The following is a 23,906-nucleotide window of genomic DNA, read 5'->3' on the forward strand; positions in this document are numbered from 1 at the left end:
TCTGTAGGTCACCAAATACTGTTGGTTTATTTTTTTTAATTTTTTTTTTTACAGTGGTGGAAGAAATATTCAGATGCTTTCGTAAAATAAAAATACTAATAATACACTGTAAAAATATTTTACTACAAGTAAAAACTTTATGCGAAAAGTATGTAGCCTGCGTATTTTCATCAAATTTTAGGCCTATTTAAACAATCAATAATAGCTTACACACTATGCAATAAATGTTCCCTGCCAGTGTTTTACTAGTGTATATGATATTTTTGGATTAATATTACTGCTGCATTAATGTGTATTTTACTGCTGTAGTTTTTTTTTAGTTTTTTTTATTAAGGTTGTGAGATTGAGTGGAGTAGAAGTACAAAGTTGCATAAAATAGAAATACTGAAGTGAGGTATATCACAACTTTTTAGGCCTACTTAAGTACAGTACTTGAGTAAATGTACTTAATTACAATCCGACATTGAGTGTTTGTTGTTACTTTGAAATTTTGAGAACTGAAAGCGAGATGCATAAAGCGTATCCTTTGTGCTTATGTTAATTTATATGTAAAATGTCGCTCTACTTAAAATACAAGGAAGCCTTGGGAGAGAGCATACGATTAAAAAAAAAAAAAAAAAAAAAAAAATATATATATATATATATATATATATATATATATATATATATATATATATATATATTTCGTCCTTTATGCAACAATGAAAATGCAACAACACGCTTTATCAAATAAAAGTACCAAACGAGCGACAGAGCAAGTATAACAGATGAACATTGTCACAAAAGGATTCTGCAGGACACCTGACATCTCCGGTCATCACACTTGTTAGTCTTTTTTATGTAAGCAACTGTCCTCATCAGCACCAGAGCAACCGCTGCTGGCACTCCCATAAAAGACACTCCACTGGACCACTCAGTGTTTGATTACAGCAAATTGTTACTAAGCAGTCCACGTTCTCACAGCACAAAAGAAAAACCAAGCTTTCCTGCAATTGAATCAACTCTTTTTCAGTGCTGCTTCTTCTAATGCTGAATTGGACAAATAATGGAGCTGTCCTGTGAGTCGGTGAGACGTGCAGAAGACAGAAGACCTTCCAGTTGCAAGGTAAGCTAAGGGAGCTCATCACTGCAAAAGAAAATCTACAGGATTTAAAAGTGAACTAAACACAGCCTTTAACTGCCTCTAACCCATGATGCACACTGAAATGTGTCTTTTTTTTTTATTTTACGTGTAGTTTGTGGAGCTCCATGTGCTGTATGTGCCTGGCGACCAGTGGAATGTGAAGCTCAATAAAGTCCCTGCTGAAGCCACAGAGAGCTTCATATCTGCCGGCTTCATCAGGTGAAACTGCTGGAATAGTTTCAGACATCAAACTCACGGAAGAATAAGGATTTGTATTAAATTGTAGACATGTTAAGATGTATTTACAGTAAAGATATATAAAATACATACAGATCTCAGCATTGTTGTATTGCTTAGGGAGTTTTGATAATAGGAAATTCAATGTAGTCCTCTGATCCTCAAGTAAAAATAGCATGGTGCTCAATATGCTTTTTATCTCAATAAAATTGAAGGGGTGATAAAAACTCTCTCAAAGGATTCAGTTAGCATATTCGACTATTGTGGTATACAACTATACAATCGAGAAATGTTTCCTATAATTTTAAAGTAAAACTATGAAGTCTCACGGCATCTATATGTTCCAATTGTCAGGAAAGGACATTCAAGTAAATTTAGCCTATTTTGTTCATTTCTGCCTGTTTCATATTTTCATTTAAAGCTTGGTGCAACATGTAAACCACATTTTACATTACAAGATTTTTTCATTCTTGAGGCAGGTATTCAGCTACTCGCCCAGATTCTTTAACAGAATACTAAAACCCTGACTAATGAAAAGTTTTTTTTAATTTTTTTTATCTGGTTTCTACTGTGATACATTGCCAAAAAATACTGTGCCAAAAAATATAACTGTCTGATCATTTATCAAACATTTTCTTTCCATTACTGTGATGTTAGGGTTTATCCTGATATCACCCTGAAAACCCTGAGGAGTGAGCTGGGTACTCTTCTTGGTGCTGAGAGGAGCATTGACAAATTCTCCTTCCTGAAATGTGTGGGGCGCAGTCTGGCACTGGTGAGTGCAGCTGGCAGTTTAATGCTGTAATTCTGTATAGAGGGTTTTGTTTCACCAGGCAGACAGTGGGGAGAAACAATGTAAACAGTTCACCATTCAGACAGGCGACACTAAAGGGTGTAAAGCGTGTGTGTGTGTGTGTGTGTGCGTGTGTGTGTGTGTGTGTGTGTGGATAGCACTCAGTTTTTACTACCGTGCCTCTTACAACAGTAAAATTCTTGTCTATTACAGGTCAAAAGCAAACAGGAGAGCGAACTGAAAGTGAAAACATTTGCCCCGCCATATGTATGTTGAGTCCAGGTTCCTTATTTGTATTCTTTCCTTTTTCATTTCTACAAAGTTAATGACAAACAATCAGATGTCAGTAACACTTATTTCTGCCAAATGATGTACCAAGCAGTTCAGCTCTGGTAAAGTGTTGTTGTCACCTGTCGGCAGGCCACGCAGCCAGAGCTGTACCTTCTGCCAACTGTGGAAATCGACAGCAGTGTCTGCTCCCAGTCTCTTACCCCAGACACAAGCAGCAGCTCCCCAGACCAACACATCTATTACCACCCTCCCAAGATGTGCAGCCTGCCAACAGGAACAAAGGAGCCTGTTAAATTCCCCCTCATCCCCCAGTGTTCCCAGCAGCCACCTCCCACCCCGCGGCAGGAAGAGGAGGAGAAAGAGGAGGAGGAGGAGGAGGACGAAGAGGATGAGGCAGAAGATGATGACGGGAGCTACAGCTCTTCAGAGGGAGAAGAAGAGAATGAAGAGGAAGCCCTCTCCTCCATCAGGAGAGCAGAGCAGGATCACAGGGCACCACAGCTTGTTTCACTGAATAAAGGTAGAATTAAATGTATGATTTAAAATATTTGATCTATAATGAGTTAAACTCTGCGTGTTTGAATATCATAACAGCTTTACTCTTTTTTTTTTTAATCATCTGGATGTAGTGTCTATCTAAAATGCCATTTTGACATAATCTGTTCCTCTCAGTTATCACGTGATGCAAGGGCAAACTTGTTCCGGTTACTGATTTCTCTCACTTATGCAGCTTTGATATAATTGTCATCAGCCAGATTGTGATAGATCACAAAAATATCAGTTACCTTTGACCACAAAATATTAACCAGTTCGTCGATGAGTCCAAGCAAATGTCAGGGCCAAATGTTAAGAAATTCCCTCCAGGCGTTTCTGAGATAGCACGTTCAGAAGAATGTGACTGATGGAAAGGATGGATGTGAGGTCATATTGCACTTGACCTCCGACCTTTGATCACTAAAATATAATCAATTCATCGTTCAGTCCAAGTAAATGTTGGTGCCAATTTTGATGAAGCGTTTCTGAGATATCGCGTTCACAAGAATGGTATAGGTTTGAGATCAGAGTAGAGGTGACAAAAGTATGACCTTTTTTTCATAATTTGGACGACATGCAAAAGTATGACTATTTTTCAGTTTTTGGGCAACATGCAATAGTAGGGCATTTTTCGGACCTCACATGTATGTCTCAAGCTGGAATTGAACCAATGACCATCCTAATGTGAGGCACCAGCGCTAATCACTGCCATGAGGGCTTGCTATAGTGTGACTTTTTTTCATAATTCGGACGACATGCTATAGTGTTGACTTTTTTCATATTTTAGACGACAGGCTATTGTATGACTTTTCTTAAATCTTTTGAAGTATGCCCCGAACCGCTGGCTCCCCGACGTGCAGCATGCGAGGGCCCCATATCACTGCTTGCAGTTTTAATTAATATATTTTTCCGTCTATTATTCAACATCATAACTACGGAGCAGAGGGGGAGACTGTGACTATATTTCACATTTATGACAGACACTGAATTAGTGACATTGCCCCGGAATGCCCACAGAAATTGTGGTTATTCTTTAACTCTTCTGTGCTTTCAGGTTTTTCAAGTTGTGCGTGAACCATCGATGGTTTAGAATTTAAAGCTTCTTTACAACTTGAGTGGCTGGCAGAAGGATACAACTAAGCTCTTCAGTTGCAATGTTTCCACAGCTTTACAGCATTGTGAAGCTGATTCACTTCAGGTGGAAGAGTTTCCAGACAAAGAAGGAACCTGCAGAAGGAGGAAACAATACCACAGAGGCAACAGAGCAGCTACACATTCAGGAGTAGCTGAGTCTGTGGAGGACAGAGATTCAGGCTTCTCCCTCACAGACGGGTACTTACGCAGCCATCACAGAGTTGAATACCTGTGTGCCATATTCATATTTGCATAACAAAAGCTACTTCTGACGCTTGTCCGTGTCTGTTTATTTTGTAGGGTTGGAAAATCAAAAGATGCACATGCACTCAAGTCCAACAGAAAGAAACCAACACCTGGGGTAATGTATAAGATAACACATGCCAGTATTCTTTTCGAAAAACCTGGAAAAAAAACACGTCTCATATCTACTTCAGCCTTACTTTTTCCAGCATAACACCATGGGGCTTTTAAAAGTTTCCAGGTTGTTTCTTATGGTGGTTTGTCTAAATTCCACTGCCAGCAGGTAGGTTTAGTGAAGTGTGTGAGGTCTTTGACGTAAATAAAGAACTTGAATCCACAGAAATCTGTTCAGTTCAAAGCCTCATGTTGTAATTGTCTGTTTTAAGGTGACAGAGAGTCCAGCTGCACTGTCTCGGCCTGTCCGGTGTACCTCTCCACCTCCAGATGCTGACTTGGCCATGGTCACCCCTAAAAGAGCTGCCTCTCCAGTCTTTCACAGAAACAGTAAGCTGTCACACTGGATACATCCTCAGGACTAAAATGAATTATTTTTAATACTACTGACGTGTTTGGTGTCTGTAAGGAGAGGAACTGATTGAGGAAATCAAGCTGGTGAGGGAGGAGAGAAAGCAGCTTGAGTGGACAAGACAAGAGTTGCTAAGAAAGGGGAAAGACTTGTTAGCCCAGAACAGACACCGCAGGAACCAAGGTGGGCGCAAAATATTATTTTTTCTTATTTTACATATATATGTATATATATCAATCCTTCTTCCTGTAATTCTCTGAAAATAAATGGTTCAATTTGTCAAAAGTAACTAAATTCTTCTTCTGCCTTTTTCTTCCCCATCAATGTAAAAGCACGTGACAGTTGGAAAAATAAATATTTTGAAACCAAGAAGGCCACGGCACCATTGGAGGACAACCTGAGAAACTTAAGACAAGAACTGGAGACATTTTACAACAAACTTCTGCACCAGCTCCAGGCCAGAGATAGCAGAGGAAAGTCAAGACGACAAGGGAGATCCTCAATAAAGGTCCAGTCACACATTTTTCATTTGCTTTGAATGTATGTACTATATTATTAATGTTCGGTATGTATGTATTTAGATGGACAACTACACCAAAGGTTTGTTTTTAACTTTTCTCTGTATCTTTGTATTCAGAGCAGACGAGATATTATTAACAAAAAAAGCCATACCGAGTTCAGTGAGCTTCAGGGGTCAAAATGTCTCCAGCATAGTCAATAGAACACACAATTAAAGCCCTTACTTATTGCAGTTAATACACTCTTATATGTAATATAAAACATTTTTTTGGTCATGTAAATAACGGAATGAAATTTCATCTATTTCAGAATGAACTCATCATTCAGATCATGACAGAGAGCCATGAGATTGATAACCTGAAGAGGAAGGTAGAAGATTCCAGGATGAAGCTGGTAACAGAGATAAAGGCAAGTCATTTTCTATGTTTCTAAATATTACCTCCAACCTTAACCCTCAACAAGTACAAAATATTAAACTAAAAGCCATCCAAATTCTTTGCTAGAGAGAAATGTTCATTGCTCACACTTAACACAAGAGAGCTGGGTTCACTTGTACAACAGTTTTTTTTGTTTTTTTTTTACCTTTTTTTTTTGTAGTTGAGGAAGCAGGCTGCCACAGAGCTGAGAGCCCTGAAGGCTGAGCTGGCCCAGAAGAAGAGTCAGTCATCTCATCCTGGGCTGACAGGAAGTACTGCACAGGACAGACCACAGGTTCAAAGCTGCTTTGTCTAATTCAGGATATACAACACGTGTGAAGAACTGCTTGCCCGGTCTCATAAAATGGATCAACTGTATGCAGTTTCTGTTGTAGCTTTGATGTAGCTGAATTGTTTGCATTGTTGATAATGTAAATGTATGTTCATCTTTCTCAGGCGCTGTAAGCTTGTTTTCTGCGGTAAAAAAGCAAATATGTGCATGAGGAACACCACAGATCATGTAACTTCAGTGGGTCTACGAGGAATAAGAACGTTTTATTTATGAAAAATATTAAAGTGCATAAATCTCAGGAAGCTCAGAAAGATCAATTAAAAAAATACTGTGTACATATCACATTAAAGAGATCATAGGAGCTATTTCTGTTATTGTTGGCATGTATTATTTTGTTAGATGTTTTGCAACATTATTTTTTTTGGACACCTAATGGCAATTGGAGTAACTGGATACACAGGGGTGTGCGGGATTACCATAACAGAGATTGGTTGTCTTTTTGGGATTTATTTCAGTTAGCACAGAGGAATGTGTGACATGTAACTACATTCAAAGACACCGGCAGTAAAGTCACAATAAAGTCTTAGGTCAAAGTCTGCATCCTTGAAGTTCGAGGAAGGCCACACCTCACTACTGCTACAAAGAGATATATTCACTTAGCAACCAACAGGAGTGGGCTCAAGGGTGGTGTACATTTCTGCGGCAGTGTTGAGTGTATCCCAGCTAGCATCCTAACAGGGCATTCCACATCATCGCGGTCTGCTGCCTGGCGACTGGTTCATCACCGTAGTCCAAGATGTTGCCGTTCCACATGCCAATGCCCCTCAAACCTTTAGATTTCACCGAGTCCGCCTTAGGACAAATACTCTGTGGGTCATCATACCACACCTGATGAATCTCTCCTTTCTGGTCCTGAGGAAACAAAAGTTAAAGAAACAGCCAAATAAAAACCAAATATGGCACAGTGTTGTGGTGTGAGAAGGTTTGTCCACCCACCCTGAAGGCGAGTAGCAGGAGTGTTTTATTGCCGTTTCCAAGGGGCAATTAGTTTTGTTTGGGAAGTGACACTGTGGTAGCTCCGGTGGAGGCCGGCACTCTAGATAAACAGCTCTTGCTTGAAATGCCTGACTGATTTGTTGAGTCATAATTCATTAAGCCTGCAGAGAGCTAAAGCTGGTCATCTTGGCAGAAAGACAAACCCATGAAAGGGTTTATTTGCTCAACAATAAAACCTCTAGAGCTGGATGTACTTAAGTGAGAATTAGACTTAAAATATAAATTAAAGATTGCGCACCTTGTAATTGAAGTAAGGAGCCTTCTGCTTGTCGTCCCACAGCCTGCCAGAAAGTGAGCTGTTGACCTGCTTCATGATCCACTTGTATGTTTTCTGTTTTCCAGCCGCATCACTGCAAGGGGCTCCACGGAAAGGAACTTTGGCTATAGAGCATATTCCCTCCTGCTTTGAGAAAAAAAAGTGTCTGTGTTAAAATTTCACGCACAATGACCTACGCTCTACTGCTACAGTAAAAATAAGTGTCCATAAATAACAGCAGAAGCATGCTTTGTCTTCAACAGTATTTTACAGGATTGAAAATTATGCTCAAGAAACACTATGAATCAAAGGAAAGAATCCACAAAGCAATCACTTAAATTATATGTAGCCTTATAAATAATTGAATCGTCAGCATTGTGGGTTATATTCTCATGATCTAAATGCACTTCTTATTCTTAAAATACATGGTGCAAGTGCATTTAGTGTGCATCCAAAACCGCTTTTTCTAGTTTAATGGCAGCAAATCTGAGTGCAAAGTAAGGTGCATGGCTCAGAGGGGTTGTTCTCTTAATTAATCATAGGTGTGTTTTGGGCGTAACATAAATATATGTTATACATATTACTATCTTGGTAATGGTTTTTGTTGGTCAATTGCACAAGTCAGTCACACAGTCGCTTTCAGCTGAATCAAGATAGCAATGTACCAACAATGCGCCTGACCGTACCTAATCTTCAGACCAACACGCCTACGGCCACTCACATCGGTGCAGGTACATTTGCTACTTACACGATGCGGGTGCTAAATAGGAAAATGACAACTGTGTTGGTCTGACACTACTTTTGTCTTATTGCCAACAAATCCCACGAAAAGACCAAAACCAATAGTCCACTAGTTAGTCTCTCAATAGTTTAAGGCCTAAATTTAAAGTTTGTTGAACACAGCGAAGGTCTATTGCAACTAAAAAATGAGATATCCAGCTCAGCTGTAAAGGATCGATTCACTGTAGATTTAGATCTTTTTATGGGATGTGTTGGCAAGAGCCATGCCAGGGGCTCTGTGAGGGAGCACAATGATGCTTTGAGCTAAATGCTAACCACATACAGGATGCTAACATGTATACATTTTTGACCAGAATATGGTGGGAGATCGAAGATCATCCTAATTCTGATAATTCTGAAGGGACCAAAAATGGGTATACCAAGTTTGATCATAATCCATCTGATAAGTTCTGAGACATTTCACTTGACAGCACAAATGTCAACCTATGGTGGCACTTTTTCAAAAACATTCAACAACAAACTGTACAGCTTTTTAATAAACAATATATTACCTGGGAAAGGTTAAGGCATGGGTAGTCATAACCGTACCAAGGCAGTCCCATTACTAGCTTCTTTGGATCAATCTTCATCTCCAAATACTGGTCGTAAGCTTTAAAGTCAGATAACAGGCATTTCAACTTGGTAGTCATAAATAGTTTAGCATTAACAAGGTGGTCAGCTGTAATTTGGGTACCATACAAGTGGACAACAAACCATTAAGTGTTTGAGTGAGTGGGGCATTCGCCATTGCAATGCAGTCGCCCATGATCTGGCTCTGCTCATCATAAGACATCACAAACAGCAGGTCGCAGGACTCGGCAATGGTGACGTAATCATAGCAGCGCTTGTCGATACATTTGGGTGACCAGGCAACATCAAATGACACCTAAAGATCAAGAAAAGGTGAATATCAATTGGATGCATCCGACTGGGCAGGTTAGGAAAAGCCTTATGGGTCTTTGTTTATCTATTGTCCGGCCTGTATCTGTTCCGAGTAATCAAAACACCTCCCTCACCTGAGAACCTGGGATCTCCCTGTGGAAGGCCTCTGTGGTCTCTCTGACAAGATCTGTCAAAGCATTGTACTCTGGCGAGCGCTCTTCCACTGCTTGTTCGATGTCTATGTTGATCCCATCCATGAACTGACTCTTGGCCAAGTTGACTTTGTCACTTATCCATGCTCTCCTGTTGTCTTGGTCCACGATGTTGGAGAGGGGGACGTCACCTTTCCCCACCAACAAAGAAAGAGAGAGGTGGACAACAGGTCGATCAACTGCAGCAGTAAGTGGTATTAAAAGCATATCAGGTTTTCTGTCCTAGTAACTGTAGTGAAGATAGAAAGCTATCTGACCTTTGAGGACAACTCGTGCGCCTCTGGAGTGAGCGTAACACACGAGTTCAGCGTCGTATTTGCCAAACATTGCCACCGTTGTCACCATGCTCCAGTTGTAGGATTTCCATGTCTTCCCACCAACATCAAAGACAAACACCTGAAAACAGAGCGACCACACACGAACAACTGTAAGGTTACATTTAATATATAGATACTCCAAAAAAAAGGAAAGATGTAAGAGATTGTGTTTTGTTTTTTTGTCGGCATCATGTCGGAGTCAAGACCAGAAACAAAGCAGAACTGAAAACAGTGACTACATACTTCCCATCATCATTTCATACAAATGTGCAGCATAAGGGGAACTTTGTCAGATATCACAACTAGAAAACAAAACGAAGACTGACTGCATGAAGAAAGAGGATTAGTTTAAATCCTTACAATAGAAACTTCAGCAGATAGGTTAAGCAATTATTGCCTGTAACAAAAAAATATATTTGACAGTACAGTAATCATTTTATATTTCTCATGAAATAGATAGATGTGTTATTGTTTCGGCACAATTTCCAGAATGAAAACGTCCCACTTTTGGTTTACCAATTAGTTTGTGTGTGTCTAGACTCTACGCTAAATGTTCACTCTTTAAATCACAAGACACCGTTTTATTACTGTCATGAACATTATGTAAGTTTGTAATTCAAGCAGTAAAATAAGTGTCAGCACCCGGTAGCAGAGGACAGGTTGCAAAATAGTAGAAAATGCTAAACATTGCAGCGTAAAACAAACGCTGCAAAACAACGATATGAAGTACAACATTGATAATGTGACTTCAGTTGTGTTTCAGAGGCAATAATTCACATTCCGTCGTTTTAAAGTTCACCTGTCAAACAACATCAAGCAGCCGAGGCTCAAATATTTCACTCTAAAGATTGGCTTCGTAGTGACATTCATAAAACCTAAAGCATCATTAATTAACGAGCAGCAGCGCTGAAGTGACGCACAGCGTGTTTAAGCACCAGCATGTTAGTGACGTATCGAATATATCCGAGCTGCAGTTCAACTGAGTATTATCAGCTGGTGAAGAAGCTGTCGATACCTCGAAGTCTCTCTCCTCCCGGATCTGTCGACAGAGCTCCGGTCTCTCACACGGACACACGCTGGACCTGCACACACCCAGCATCCCTAAAAACAAGAGAAACCGGGACATCTTTTCAGGAACAAGAAGAAACTTAACAGTAGTTAAAAGTTGAGCAACTTCAATCGGAGCTTCTGTACGACATGCGAGAAGGGACAAACTTCATACTATCCGTACAACTCAATCCATTTATTTAAAGTAACATGGTCTCAGTAACTTTAAAACGACAAATAATCATAGACTGTACATGAAATATAATATAAAATATATATGAAATGTATATTAAAATAATACAAGAGTAGCCCGACCAGAACACGTAGCAATAAGAAAATTACATTTATTTTACACATTTTATACATTAAAACATCAATCTGAACATAGCTACAGCGGCAGATAAAATGATACAAATTGAAATTAAACGTGGTTGCATACATTTTTTTCAGCATCTTGCTATATTCCTGATTTTGACAATATTAAGCAGATGAAAGAATGCAGCCCTACAGACTTGCTTTATATGCGAGCCAAAGGACATGTCCTGGTCAACAATTATCCCAGTGTTCCTCACAGTGGCGCTGGAGGCCAAGGCAATGCCATCCAGAGTAACTGTGTGGTTAGACAGTGTTTTGTAGGCCAAATACAATATCAGTTTTGTCTGAATTTAGATGTAGATGGAGAAAAATTACAGGTCATCCAGTCCTTTATGTCTTTAGGATATGATAAAAGTTTGACTAAATTTTTTTAAAAAATTTTTTTACCCTTCTTCATAGATTAATATAGGTAAGTGTCATCTGCATAACAAATAAATAAATAAATTAATCATTTTTCTAGGGGAAGCATAACATGAAAAGTATCGGTCCTAGCACAGAACCCTGTGGAAACTGTGTGAGTGGAAGAATCATTGACACGTTAAATTGAAATAATGGATATGATTTAAAGCATTTTAGTGCGGTTCCTTTAATCCCAAAGACCTGTTCCAAAATCTGTAATAAACTGTTGTGGTCAGTGGTGTCAAATGCAGCACTGAGATCCAGCAGGACACCTATAGAGGGCTACACCCTGGACAGGTCGCGAGATCATCATAGGGCCTGATAGAAGATGGGCATTAAGGTTAAAATGTCAAGAAGCGGCCTTGTTGGGATGGGGTGTAAAAGACATGTTGATGGTTTAGATTAAGCAGTTGTTGATGTTAGTTTAGAGAGATCAATAGATGAAGCTACTGTACTTTACGATTCATCTGTAAGAGCAGTAGTAAGGATGTGATAATTTTTTTTTACAGAATTCAGGGGTGAGGTTGTCTAATTGTAGCAATAGTAGGGGATAGCTGTTGCTAAGTTATTGTAATAAATTAACATAGATTGACTCGTCTCTCTCTTTAAAAGTCAGGAGCATTATTAAAGGTGCTTATGGCTTATTTCGGTTGTGGTAGCATTCATGTTACTCTAAGTTTGCTGGACCTGTATCGTGCTCTGTTCCATGATCCTCAAAGGCGGTGCGTGAAACCTTCAGGGAGCTTCGACACAATCTGGCAATGTAACCCTCAGATGACCCTCTTAGATGACCTCATCATGCTGTTTTGTGATGTGATCACGATTTGTTGAGGATGTCAATTTAACCCTGGCCTAGCCCTGGACATTTCTTGAATGCTGTGTGTTAAGAAGATAAACCCTGCTCTGTTGCTCTGTCCCTCACTGGGCATGAGACCCCGGTGCATCTACATACACATATTTACACACACTCACATTTATTTTTGATTGAATACAATCAAAAGGGGGGGGGGGGGAGTGAGGGACATTGTAAAGTTACAGAATCAGATTTGCTTGTATAACTTCATTCAGAGAGTTTAATTTGATGGTGCTTATGTTGAGAAGGGTATTACAGAGTGAGCCGATGCCTTCACATGGAGGAAATGTTTGGTTGCAAAATATGACCCCCTCTCTTCCACAAGCACTGATCACACAGGGCAGGAGAGGTTTAGACCAGTTGGTACCAGTCTCCGGACATAGACTCAGATTAAGGATGCTAAGAAATGTGACAGAACTGTCCTACTATAAGACCCCACCAGCAGAATAGTTTAACTTGTAGAAGTTGTGCTCCATTCTTGCAAGCATTAAATATATTTCAGTATAACTGCAATATTGTGTGCTGATTTAATTTCTTATATTGTATGAGGAACAATTTTTTAAAATTCACGTGACAGTTGTAGATATATATCGAACATATACAGTACATATCAACCACTGCTGCTGAGTGAGAAGCTGCGGGTGGTGGGGGTGGACGCGTCCACTGTCTCCTGGATCACTGACTGCCTGACAGGCAGACCACAGTTTGTCCATCTGGGCAGTGTGCTGTCTGATGCGGTGGTCAGTGGTATTGGAGCTCCTCAGGGAACTGTTCTGTCTCCCTTCCTGTTCACCTTATACACAACTGACTTCCAGTACAACTCAGAGTCCTGCCATCTGCAGAAGTTCTCTGAAGACTCTGCAGTGGTCGGGTGTATAAGGGATGGACGAGAGGAGGAGTACAGGGCAGTAGTGGAGGACTTTGTGGAGTGGAAATCACCTGCTCCTGAACGTGGCCAAGACCAGAGAGATGGTGGTCGACTTCAGGAGGAAGACGACGGCTCCAAAACCGCTGAGAGTTCTGGGAGAAGAGGTGGACATGGTGGAGGAGTACAAGTACCTGGGTGTCTCCATCGACAACAGACTGAACTGGAAGACCAACATCAACGCTGTCTACAAGAAGGGAATGAGTAGACTCTTTTTCTTGAGGAAACTTCGATCCTTCAATGTGTGCAGCAAGATGTTGGAGATGTTCTACCAGTATGTTGTGGCCAGTGCATTGTACTTCGCTGTGGTCTGCTGGGGGAGCAGCATTGGAGCCGGCGACACCAACAGACTTAACAAACTGGTTGAGAAGGCCGGCTCCATCATTGGCTGCAAACTGGACAGCCTGGAAAAGGTGGTGGAGAGGAGGACGCTGAGGAAACTATTATCCATATTGGATAATCCTGACCACCCTCTCCACCACCTGCTGCAGGGACAGCGGAGCACTTTCTCCAAAAGACTCCTCCAGCTCCGCTGTCACAAGGACAGATACAGGAGATCATTCCTGCCGACCGCAATTAGACTGTACAATAACTCACCTCTGGCAAAATCCATCACATAACAATAACACTGTTGTCTGTGTTTCTTGGTTATTTGTATATAATATATATAGATATATACTGTACTGTATATACTGTGCATTTTATATTTTATATTTATATTTTTACTGCTATTTTATTGCTTTTCTATTGTTCTATTATTATCTTATTGCTTCTGTATGCTGCTGTAGTGAAAAAAAAAATCCCGTCGGGGATTAATAAAGTAACTACCTAACCTAACCTAACCTAACCTAACCTAAAATCATTGTTGTTCATACTGAATTCTCTGACAAGCCACAATAAAGTTTGGATTCAAACTCAATATTTTGCTGTGTGTGAGTAAATAGTGTGGGTCAATTTGACCCATTACATAAGTGGTGGGGTTTTTGTTTTGTTTGTTTATACATAATACGTAATAGAATAAAGTTAAAAGTGCAGTTTTACACAACAAGTAATCATAGCCTATCATTACAGTTCCATTGCCATTTAAAGACATGTTAAAAAGTTGTGCATTGGATTATGTCAAGGTCCAGAAATGAAAGACAGCGTGTTAGTGTGCAGTTGCATACTCAAAATATAGAGTTTACTGACCCCCTCCAAAGTCTGAATATTGCTGAGTCATTTAGTGGAAAATTCAGAGTTCTTAGGGTTTCAACAAAACCATGTACCTCCATGCTGTCCTCTAACTTCAGTCAAGCTTCAGTGTGCCACTCTAAGCAATAAACACAGATCGCCAACAGTCGATTACATGTAAGCAGCGACTACTACTATGTAAGCGTCTATTTGCTTTATAGGTTCAAAAAGTCTACTGAAGTAAAGGAGAAAACCTGAAAATTTCTATAGAAATGCTAGCCAGCACATATTCCTGGTTAGTAGGATTAAAGTTAAAGCTACAAGTCAGAGTTTCATTGCTTTTTATTACATCTAATGCTAATAGAATTATGCATATTTTCAAGAAACTAAACGCATGTGATACTTTCGTTTGGGACGCTTAAGGAGACAGAGGAAAAATGTGTATCTAGGGCACATATTTTGTCTCGTAAACTGTTGCTGGCAGAAAAGTCTTTGTATGACACAGTCATTAAAAAGGCATCCTTATGTAAATTTTGATTTAACTGACCTGATCCAATTTTACCTTTCACCTGGTGATTCTGAAACATTGTGACAATTATAGTTAAGTAAACATATGTTGGATTGTTGCCTTTGGAGAATCAATAATCCAAGGTGACAGGACTGTGTGTGAGGACACGGTGACATTTCATTTAAATTCTCCAGGAACTACACAGTATAGTTCAGCCAAATCTTATTTATTTAACATTATTTGTTAACAGCATGTTTTTCAGTTATGTGAATTTATCTCAACAGTCCAACTGCTTATTTAAGATACAACTTAATAGTTTCTAACAATAATTTAACTGATGCCGGATTGGCCACATATTGAAAAATAAGACTCTAACAAAATTAATATTGCTGCAGGATGGAATGTATTAATATTATGTTATTTTATCTACCGATACATGCATTTATTTATAAATATAATAAATGTGTAATATTGGAAATAGTATACATAAATTGTAAAAAACTAAAAAAAACATTACATTTCATCTGTTTAAAACATGTTAAAAAAGTATGACAACAAAAATCTATGTATTTTGGGATACTGGGAAAGTTCTCTGAATTTCCAAGAAGCCAAGAGTCATGTTAAGATCATTTGTTTCTGTGATGGTTTTCACTTGTTTATTTACTCTGTCTCATCTGCATGGCCAGGGCATGGTAACATTTTCAACAGTTGTTAATGATACATTTTTATTTGCCCCATCAGCAAAACATGGCTTTAAAAGGAAACCTCTGCTTGCACATGTTCACATCCACCAGTCATGAGGGTGTTTGTGCTTGCGCTCACTGTGGCACTTGTGGGTTAGTATGTCATTATGCATTTAAAATGAAATCTACTGAAGTTAAATGTGAAATTTGATTAATATTCTTTCAAAACAGCTGTATTTAAGTATTACAACTACTGCTTTTGTTGACAGTTTAATGCTGCCAATAAATAGCACAAAAAAGCCACATTAAATTCTCCAGTTGTATTAACTGTCTTGCCAGTTGGTGATGAAAATGAAAACATAACATTTCTGGTTCCTTTTGCAATTTTATATTTTCCCCACATTCCCCAGCCTTTCCATGAACTCGTTGTCAAGGCCGTTACTAATAGTGACTATGAGGAGCTCACTATGGCTCTTAAAGTTCTGGGTAATGCTGGACACCCTGCTAGCCTTAAGACAATCATGAAGCTCCTACCTGGCTTTGGCAGTGCTGCTGCCAGCATCCCACTCAGAGTTCAAATCGATGCTGTTCTGGCCCTGAGGAACATTGCCAAGAAGGAACCCAAGATGGTGAGACCACATTTTCTGATTCCTTCAAGGAATATACTTAGGACTCGTCTTTGTATGTGCAGTTGTACTTATTGCACTCACTTTTGTGAATTAGATGCAGGAAATGGCTGTTCAGCTGTTTATGGAAAAGGCTCTCCAGCCAGAACTCCGTATGGCTGCTGCCATCGTGATGTTTGAGACTAAGCTGCCCATGGGCCTGGTGACTACTCTGGCTGACGCCCTGTTGAAGGAACAGAACCTGCAGGTCGCTAGTTTTGTCTACTCTTACATGAAGGCCATGACCAAGACCACTGCCCCCGACTTTGCCTCTTTGTAAGAACCTAAAAGATTGTCATGTATCTATATTGTTTTTACTTTCAAACATATTAGCAGCTGCAATTTCAAATATTTTGATAATCTACTTTCAGTGCTGCAGCCTGTAATGTTGCCCTGAAGATCCTCAGCCCCAAATTCGACAAACTGAGCTCACGCTACAGCAGAGCTTTCTATTATGACACCTACCACAGTAAGAGGATAAAAGATGAATAATTTACCATCGCAGATATTAGACTGATACATGTGGATTGACAGTTTTTGTCTTTTGCCCCGCAGGTCCCTTGACGATGGGTGCTGCTGCCAGTGCTTGCTACATTAATGATGTTGCAACTGTTATGCCAAAGGCCATTGTGGCCAAAGCTCGTACTTACCTAGCCGGAGCTTACACGGACATTCTTGAAGTATGACAATCATGTCCTACATGTATAGCTAAAACAAAGGCTCAGCAGTGTCTTCAAACGACTTCATTTGTATCACTTTTAGTGCTCAAAAAAATAAAGGGAACACTTAAACAACACATCCTAGATCTCAATGAATGAAATATTCCAGTTGAAAATCTTTATTCAAATGAAGGTGGTACAACAAATCTGATTATCTTGGGCCCTTAGTATATAACTATAGAATCTACGTACTAATAATAGCACACTCAAAATTCTGATTTCAGGTTCAAGTTGTTGACTGGATGAGAGGAAAGACATGTGGACTCTGTGGAATGGCTGATGGGGAAATCAGAATGGAATACCACACACCCAACCAATAGTGTCCAAAAGCTCAGCGAGCTTCGCTCATTCCTGGGTTCTGCCAGGACAGAGCTGCCATGATGCCTCTGGTAGTACTCACAGTACCTGTTTAACCTCTCTCATTAAGAATAATTTTAGCATGGCAAAATGCCAGTACGTAAAGAAAATTGTCTAACGATAACAAACCCACACCAAAACAGCCTGGGCACAATATGGCTTCCATTAAATTTTCTCCATTTTCCAGAGTGCTACATTGGGCATGAATCTGTGAAGCTGGCAAAGCGGGTGAGCCTCCTCGGCCAGGTGTCAAAATGCTACTCTGTTGAACCCGTGCTGCGCTGCCTGCCTGGCTGCATGCCGCTGAGGACCACCTACGTCCACGTTGGCTACCATTGCCTGCCCATTGGTGAGTCTGCAGAAAAGCACAGCTGGCAAATAAAACTTGTACTGCTAATTTGTACAGTGATTAACTGCTTTACTCTCTTCACTATTGCAGATACAAATCTGAGCCATGCTGAGGGTCTGACCAACATCTACGAGAAGAGCATTGACCTGAGGGAAACGGCGGAAGCCCACCTGGCCTGTCGCTGTACTCCCCAGTGTGCTTAATCTCATTGCCAGCATTCAGATTAAGTCATATTTTCTGTTTTATGAAACCATTGTTATTTTTATTTGGTTGAACTTCAATAAATGTGATAATCATGTGAAGTATGTGCTGTGCTGTTCTTTAAAACTTTAGAGAAGAAAACACAAGAGATGACAGATGTTCACAGCAGAAACCCAAAGTCAGACTATTAGCTAATCATTAACAGCTACCTGCATGTCCTTCAGTTAAATATAAAGATTCAGTCAGCAGACGGGTCAATGAGAATTATACACTTTGGATTTTTTTAAAGGGAATAAACAATGTGTTAATGAGCTTTAGAGAGCCCTTGTCTCGGCACTAGTCAGAGCTATGCTTGCTGTTACCCCATTTTCCAGGCAGCCTATCAGATACTCTAAAACGTATTGAAGTATTGAGTCCAGAACAAACATTTATTATTTATTCCCGCTTCATTCTGAACTCTCCTGGAGAGGTAACCAGTCCATCACAGAACCAAAACAAAGAAATTCATGCTCATTTTCAGATGTACAGCAAATTTGGAGTCATATATTAACACGCACTTCTATGTACATGTGAGAGAAAGCCAGAGCACTCAGACAAAACCCAGGCAGGCACAAAGAGAACATGCAAACCACACAGAGAGTCCCAAGAGGACATTTTTCAGCAAAAATTAATCAATCATTCAATCAGTTATTAAATTAATCAATCAGTTTCTATTTATAGGGAAAAATCCCCAGCAGAAATCGTTCCAATGCACTTTACAATTACAGTTGATAGAATAAAAGACAACTACATTATGATATCAATGTTGACATGTGAATATCAGTAAAATGTTAATGTTGGGGAAATGTTTAAACAGAAAGCAATAGTGATACACAAAAGCATGGGAAACAAAACAGAATAATTAAGGGACGGGTCGGAGTCCTTTTTTGGAGTTCACGGAGCAGGACTTTTCCTTGCATCATTATGGGTGGCACTAATCCTAAAGGGTCATACAAACTGTTAGACAGTGGCTAAAACTCCTCTTCGAGTTCGGCCTTTCCTCTTTGGAAACGTGGAATGCGAAACTGTCTGTTTCCAGGCTCCACAGGACTCCCAAGCTGCGTTGAAGGGGGAGATCATCCACTCTGAGGTCCAAATCTTTCAACTCTTCAGCCCGTTCATCAGCTTCCATAACCTTGTGGCTATTATTAGATGCTATCTTGTGTAATGTCAAGTTGGATTCTGCTAGCATCTTTTGGGTTCTTGTCACGAGGTCAATAGCTTCTTCAGGGGAGGGTGTAGATGCGAGTCCATCAAAACATAAAAAATGTTTTACTACAAACTGCTTGGCATCAAAGCCGTGCTCTCTCTCGCCCTCAGGTGCAGCTCGCCTCATGCAATAAATAGCCACTGCTGGTGAGGGGCTATTTCCAAACACGTGAACTTTCATTCTGAAGTCCCTCACATTTTTGCTGAGGTCATTGTCTTCGTACCACACGAATCTGAGGTAATCTCTGTGCTCTTCTTGTACCACAAAACAATAAAACATTTGCTACACATCAGCTGTGAATGCCACTGACTCTTTCCTGAAGTGAAGCAGAACCCCCAAAAGTTTTTTTTTTTTTTTTTTTTTAAATCAGGGCCAGTAAGAAGCACTTTGTTCAGCGACACTCCGTCTTATTCAGCACTTGAATTAAACACCACTCTCAACTGATACGGTTTTTGGGGGTGGTACACAGCGAACGATGTTAAGTACCAGTGTTCTTTATGTTTCTCCAATGGAGGACCAGGCTCTGCGTGGTCATTGTCAAGCATTTTCTGCGTGAAGTCAATGTACTTACTGCCTCTTCATGTCAGGTTTTCTGCCCAATGATTTCCTGAGGGTAAAAAGGCGCTTCATGGCTTGGTCTCCGTTACTGCAACTCGTGGCTAAGTTCACTCTTAATAGAATTATCTGTTTCTTCAGAGGCAGCAGCTTCAGCTGTTTCAGCAGCGACAGCTTTTTGGCTTTGCAAAATATGTAGATTTGCTTCGAGGTTTGCTTTCTGCCCCATGATGCTGGCCTTGTTTTCTGTACGGGCAGCCTAAAGACAGATAACTAACAGTGTGAAGTCCTCCAAAAAAAACACTTAATTTAATGAAGATCACTCACTTACTTACTAACTCAATCACTGTAAAACTGCAACGAAGAACAAAATGCAAACATAAATCAATACAGAACAATACTTATTACACTCCCATTACTATGTAGCTCAGTAATAAAACGTTAAGTCACAGAGTAATAGCTAACAGCTATCCTAATCACCAATTAAGCCAGTTTCAAACATAACTTCAAGCAAACCAAATACACAGCAAATATATTACGCCTATGATATGAAAAGAGTCACTACAACAAATACTCATGGACAAATAGTGTCCAAGGCAACAACGTGGAACATAATTCGTAGTAGGAGAAGCAGTACCATGTGCTTTCTATGCTGCCTCTTGGACTCTATTGGAAATTCCCCAGCTCTAAAACTACTGCTGATGTATGACCAGGATGTGATATTGAGTCAATTGATATTGCGGTGTCATTTTGCATCAATTTGGCACTTTGTGTACTGTAAAACAATTCAACAGTAAAAATGATCCAAAACATCGTATATGATAAAACACCGACTGGAACCATTTTACTGTGTATACTTTGAATTTTTACACTTTAAGTACATTTTGCTGAAAATACTTTTACTTGTGTAGGTTTTGTATCCCAGACTTTAACTATGTAGTCAAGTATTTTCATAGTGTGGTATTAGTACTTTTACTAAGTAAAGAATCTGAATTCTTCTGAAACAGTTCCCAGTAACATTGTGGTGGATGACAGAGGGTGCAAAAAGATTTAATCTTCCTTTTGTCCTCGGGTCTTTCGTGACCCATTTTCAAAACCATTTTGATCATAAATGTGTTATTTATTTGTCATTTAATTTCCCCAATTAACCTAAGATAACAATGACAACAACAAACAAACAAATCATTAATGAAGACAACTTACAGTGAACTATGGCTGGTTGAAAAGAAAATATAGCATCTGTGGTCCTAGTGGGTCACAAATGACCTGGTGGTGCGACCACTCCTTCCCAAAGTTCAAAGCTCCACATGTGAGAATCTGTTCTAGCTACACCTTTGATTTGCCTTTCCCTGACAAGACTACAACCCCGCCCCCCCCCCAAAAGAAACTATGCATACATACACACACACGCACACACACACACACACACACACATATGCACACGCACACACGCACACACACACACACACACACACACACACACACACACACACACACGAGTCCTTTGCTGTTCCTTTCCCAACATGGGAACACAACAAAAACAAACAAACACACACACACACACACACACACACACACACACACACACACACACACACACACACACACACACACACACACACCGAGTCCTTTGCTGTTCCTTTCCCAACATGGGAACACAACAAAAACAAACACACACACACACACACACACACACACACACACACACACACACACACACACACACACACACACACACAAACACACATACAGACACACAAAAACACACAAGTTCAAAGTTCCACATGTGTGCAGCTGTCCTAACAAGTCCTTTGCTGTTCCTTTCCCAACACGGGAACACAACAAAATCAAACTCACACACACAAAAACACACACACAGACACACAAGTTCAAAGTTCCACATGTGTGCAGCTGTCCTAACTCATCCTTTGCTTTTCCTTTCCCAACACCGAACACAAAACAAACAAACACACACACGAGGTGTGTGAAAATTAGCTGTGTTGAGTTGGAATGACGTTGACTAACAAAATGTGCCACAGAATTGGGCAATAATTTATGTATTATCTTTTATAAAATATCAAACCAGACCATTTCAAATAAAAAAATTGTAATTGGTTTCAAAACAATTTTTTTTTTACAAAACTATGACAGGCACCAGACAGTGATATTCCATCAATACATTTTCCTTTGATCTTATTTATCCTAAAAAGAATGCACAACTTTGGCTTCTTTTTTTACTCAAAAATGCATTATAATTTCAGAAGAAAGGAGGTCTAATGACCAAAAATGATAAATAAAAAGTGTAAAACCAGTGTTAGTGAGTTGGAATCAAGTTGGTTGATGAGGTTTGACAAAAAATTTTGTAATAAATTTTCCATTATGCCTTACAAGCACTAAAAAACAGACCGGATCAGTTTTGACAACAGGAAGACAACAGGTGTGACTATTTGCTGCCATCAGAAAATATGAAATTGTTAAAAAAAAAAAATGTAGGACTAAAATATGACAGACACCAGTCTGTGATAATCAATCAAGAAATTACAATTAAAATTAAAAATAATTTACAATTTAAAATGTTATTAAAATTCAGTCTATTAACCATACATAAAAAAGAAGTGTAAAACCAGTGTCAATAAGTTGGAATCAAATTGGATGACAAGGTTTGAAAAAAATTAATTGTGATACATTTTTCATTACAGGACTAAGCACCTTTTGTCCACTATACAAATTTGACCCGGACGAAAGCAGCTCTTGTATAGTGTCCGCGAAGACAATACGAAGGTGTGTCGGCTCTCGCATACAGCAGAATTGAATATGATGTCAGTACTGTAATTTCTAAACATTATCGTTGGTGTAACAGTAAATGACCAGTAATATAGTATTACACACACATATATATAATATTATTCACTATGGTCAATATTAACATACCAACATTTGTAGCTCTACAGTGACGACTAACTGTGAGCTACGCATTCGTCACTCACCGGAGATTCTTCTCAGACTTAAAAGAAATGTTTTCCTTTGGAGTCGGTCTGGTTAACGATCAAATAAATAAAGCTCCTCAAAAGCAGTGAGCAAAAATCAACCAAATGAGATTCTTCAGTGGTGTAGCTCATGATGCTGCTGTTTCATTCGAGGTATAAAGTGTTGTCTCCCGGGGAGAAGGCTTCATCTACCGAGGTGCACGCGCCTCTCTGGTAAATGTCAGTATTGCATGTGAGTTAACCCTTTAGTTGCTGGTAAAACTAATGTAGGTTACACAAAGAAAATAGGATGCAAGTTTTATCAAAGCAACCAACAACTTCAGTTCATTCTTGATAGTTTAAGTGGGAATTTTTTTTTAAAGAAATAGACATAGCCAAAACTAACACACGCTTTGTCAATTAATGATAACATTGGTTATTTCCATTTCACAGTAAAACTTTTTCAAACACAGCAAACAGATTTGCTAAAATGTCATCACCTCAGTGGTCACCACGACCACTGCAAATAATGTGAGCAAACAGTCACAGTCACACTGCCCTGATGTGAACTTTGAAACTACAATTCAACAATATGATGGAGAGATGCCACAGACATTCACAGCATTCACAAGAAAATGAATGAATGATTGTCATGAATATGGAGAGCCTACAATGACCCTAGTAAACACCTTCAGTAAATCACAGGCTGTAGGAATGATTACAAACATGAAATAAAAAATATTTAATACAGTTTTTGTTATAATCTTTTTTTTTTCTTTAAATAAGGACTTTAGATCATACCCTCAGAACAAAGAAAGTCATGAGTGTTATTTGTTTAGATATAAAATGAGGAGACTTACTCATTTAAACTCCAGTTGTGGGAAAACTGCATGGTTATATATATATATATCTCAAATGTAGCATTTTGTTATAAGGACCTTACTATGTGAAGTGGTGCTAAATAAATAAAAATGAAATAAATTGAAAAAGGAAGTGACTGTCAGAAAAGTATATTAGACTGAATTTTAAGCGTTGCTGTCAGACTAATCGGGACACAAAGTAAACACTTTGAAACATGATTAACTTGGCATATTTGAAGAGAACAAGGTCAGGTAACCCTTACTTTTCAATATCTGATACACACACTGTCAAAACCAAACCTGAATTTGGTTGAATCTAACATTAATGAGTAATCAATCTAATCGAGTGCAAGGATCAAACATGCCAGGGTTCATATCATACTGTACCTTCATGACATCACAGGTGGGCTTTGT

The 23,906-nt window shown here is 39.3% G+C and overlaps 3 protein-coding genes across 3 annotated transcripts; 2 read left to right on the plus strand and 1 right to left on the minus strand.

The window, feature by feature from the left end:
* Positions 1-1,040: 1,040 nt before the first annotated feature.
* Positions 1,041-6,268, plus strand: spata1 (spermatogenesis associated 1). Its single transcript, XM_069149993.1, is given in 13 exon segments — positions 1,041-1,105; positions 1,236-1,342; positions 2,018-2,135; positions 2,367-2,420; positions 2,574-2,964; positions 4,145-4,310; positions 4,413-4,473; positions 4,742-4,859; positions 4,939-5,064; positions 5,214-5,389; positions 5,710-5,808; positions 5,998-6,067; positions 6,070-6,268. Coding segments are annotated over 13 exon segments (1,632 nt in total). The 5' UTR covers positions 1,041-1,045; the 3' UTR covers positions 6,156-6,268.
* Positions 6,269-6,352: 84 nt separating this feature from the next.
* ctbs (chitobiase, di-N-acetyl-) lies at positions 6,353-10,831 on the minus strand. The gene is given in 8 exon segments (XM_069149994.1): positions 6,353-7,020; positions 7,403-7,564; positions 8,713-8,810; positions 8,915-9,086; positions 9,217-9,425; positions 9,552-9,690; positions 10,627-10,789; positions 10,791-10,831. Coding segments are annotated over 8 exon segments (1,173 nt in total). The 3' UTR covers positions 6,353-6,831.
* A 364-nt stretch (positions 10,832-11,195) lies between these two features.
* Positions 11,196-17,864, plus strand: LOC138199122 (vitellogenin-2-like). The gene is given in 9 exon segments (XM_069151072.1): positions 11,196-11,264; positions 15,982-16,200; positions 16,295-16,512; positions 16,608-16,705; positions 16,792-16,916; positions 17,180-17,270; positions 17,273-17,344; positions 17,500-17,661; positions 17,752-17,864. Coding segments are annotated over 9 exon segments (1,167 nt in total).
* Positions 17,865-23,906: the final 6,042 nt, after the last annotated feature.

Source organism: Embiotoca jacksoni, unplaced genomic scaffold, assembly GCF_022577435.1.
Source record: "Embiotoca jacksoni isolate LCO1_2020_lvr unplaced genomic scaffold, fEmbJac1.0.p SCAF_16, whole genome shotgun sequence".
In the NCBI taxonomy this organism is placed as follows: domain Eukaryota; kingdom Metazoa; phylum Chordata; class Actinopteri; family Embiotocidae; genus Embiotoca; species Embiotoca jacksoni.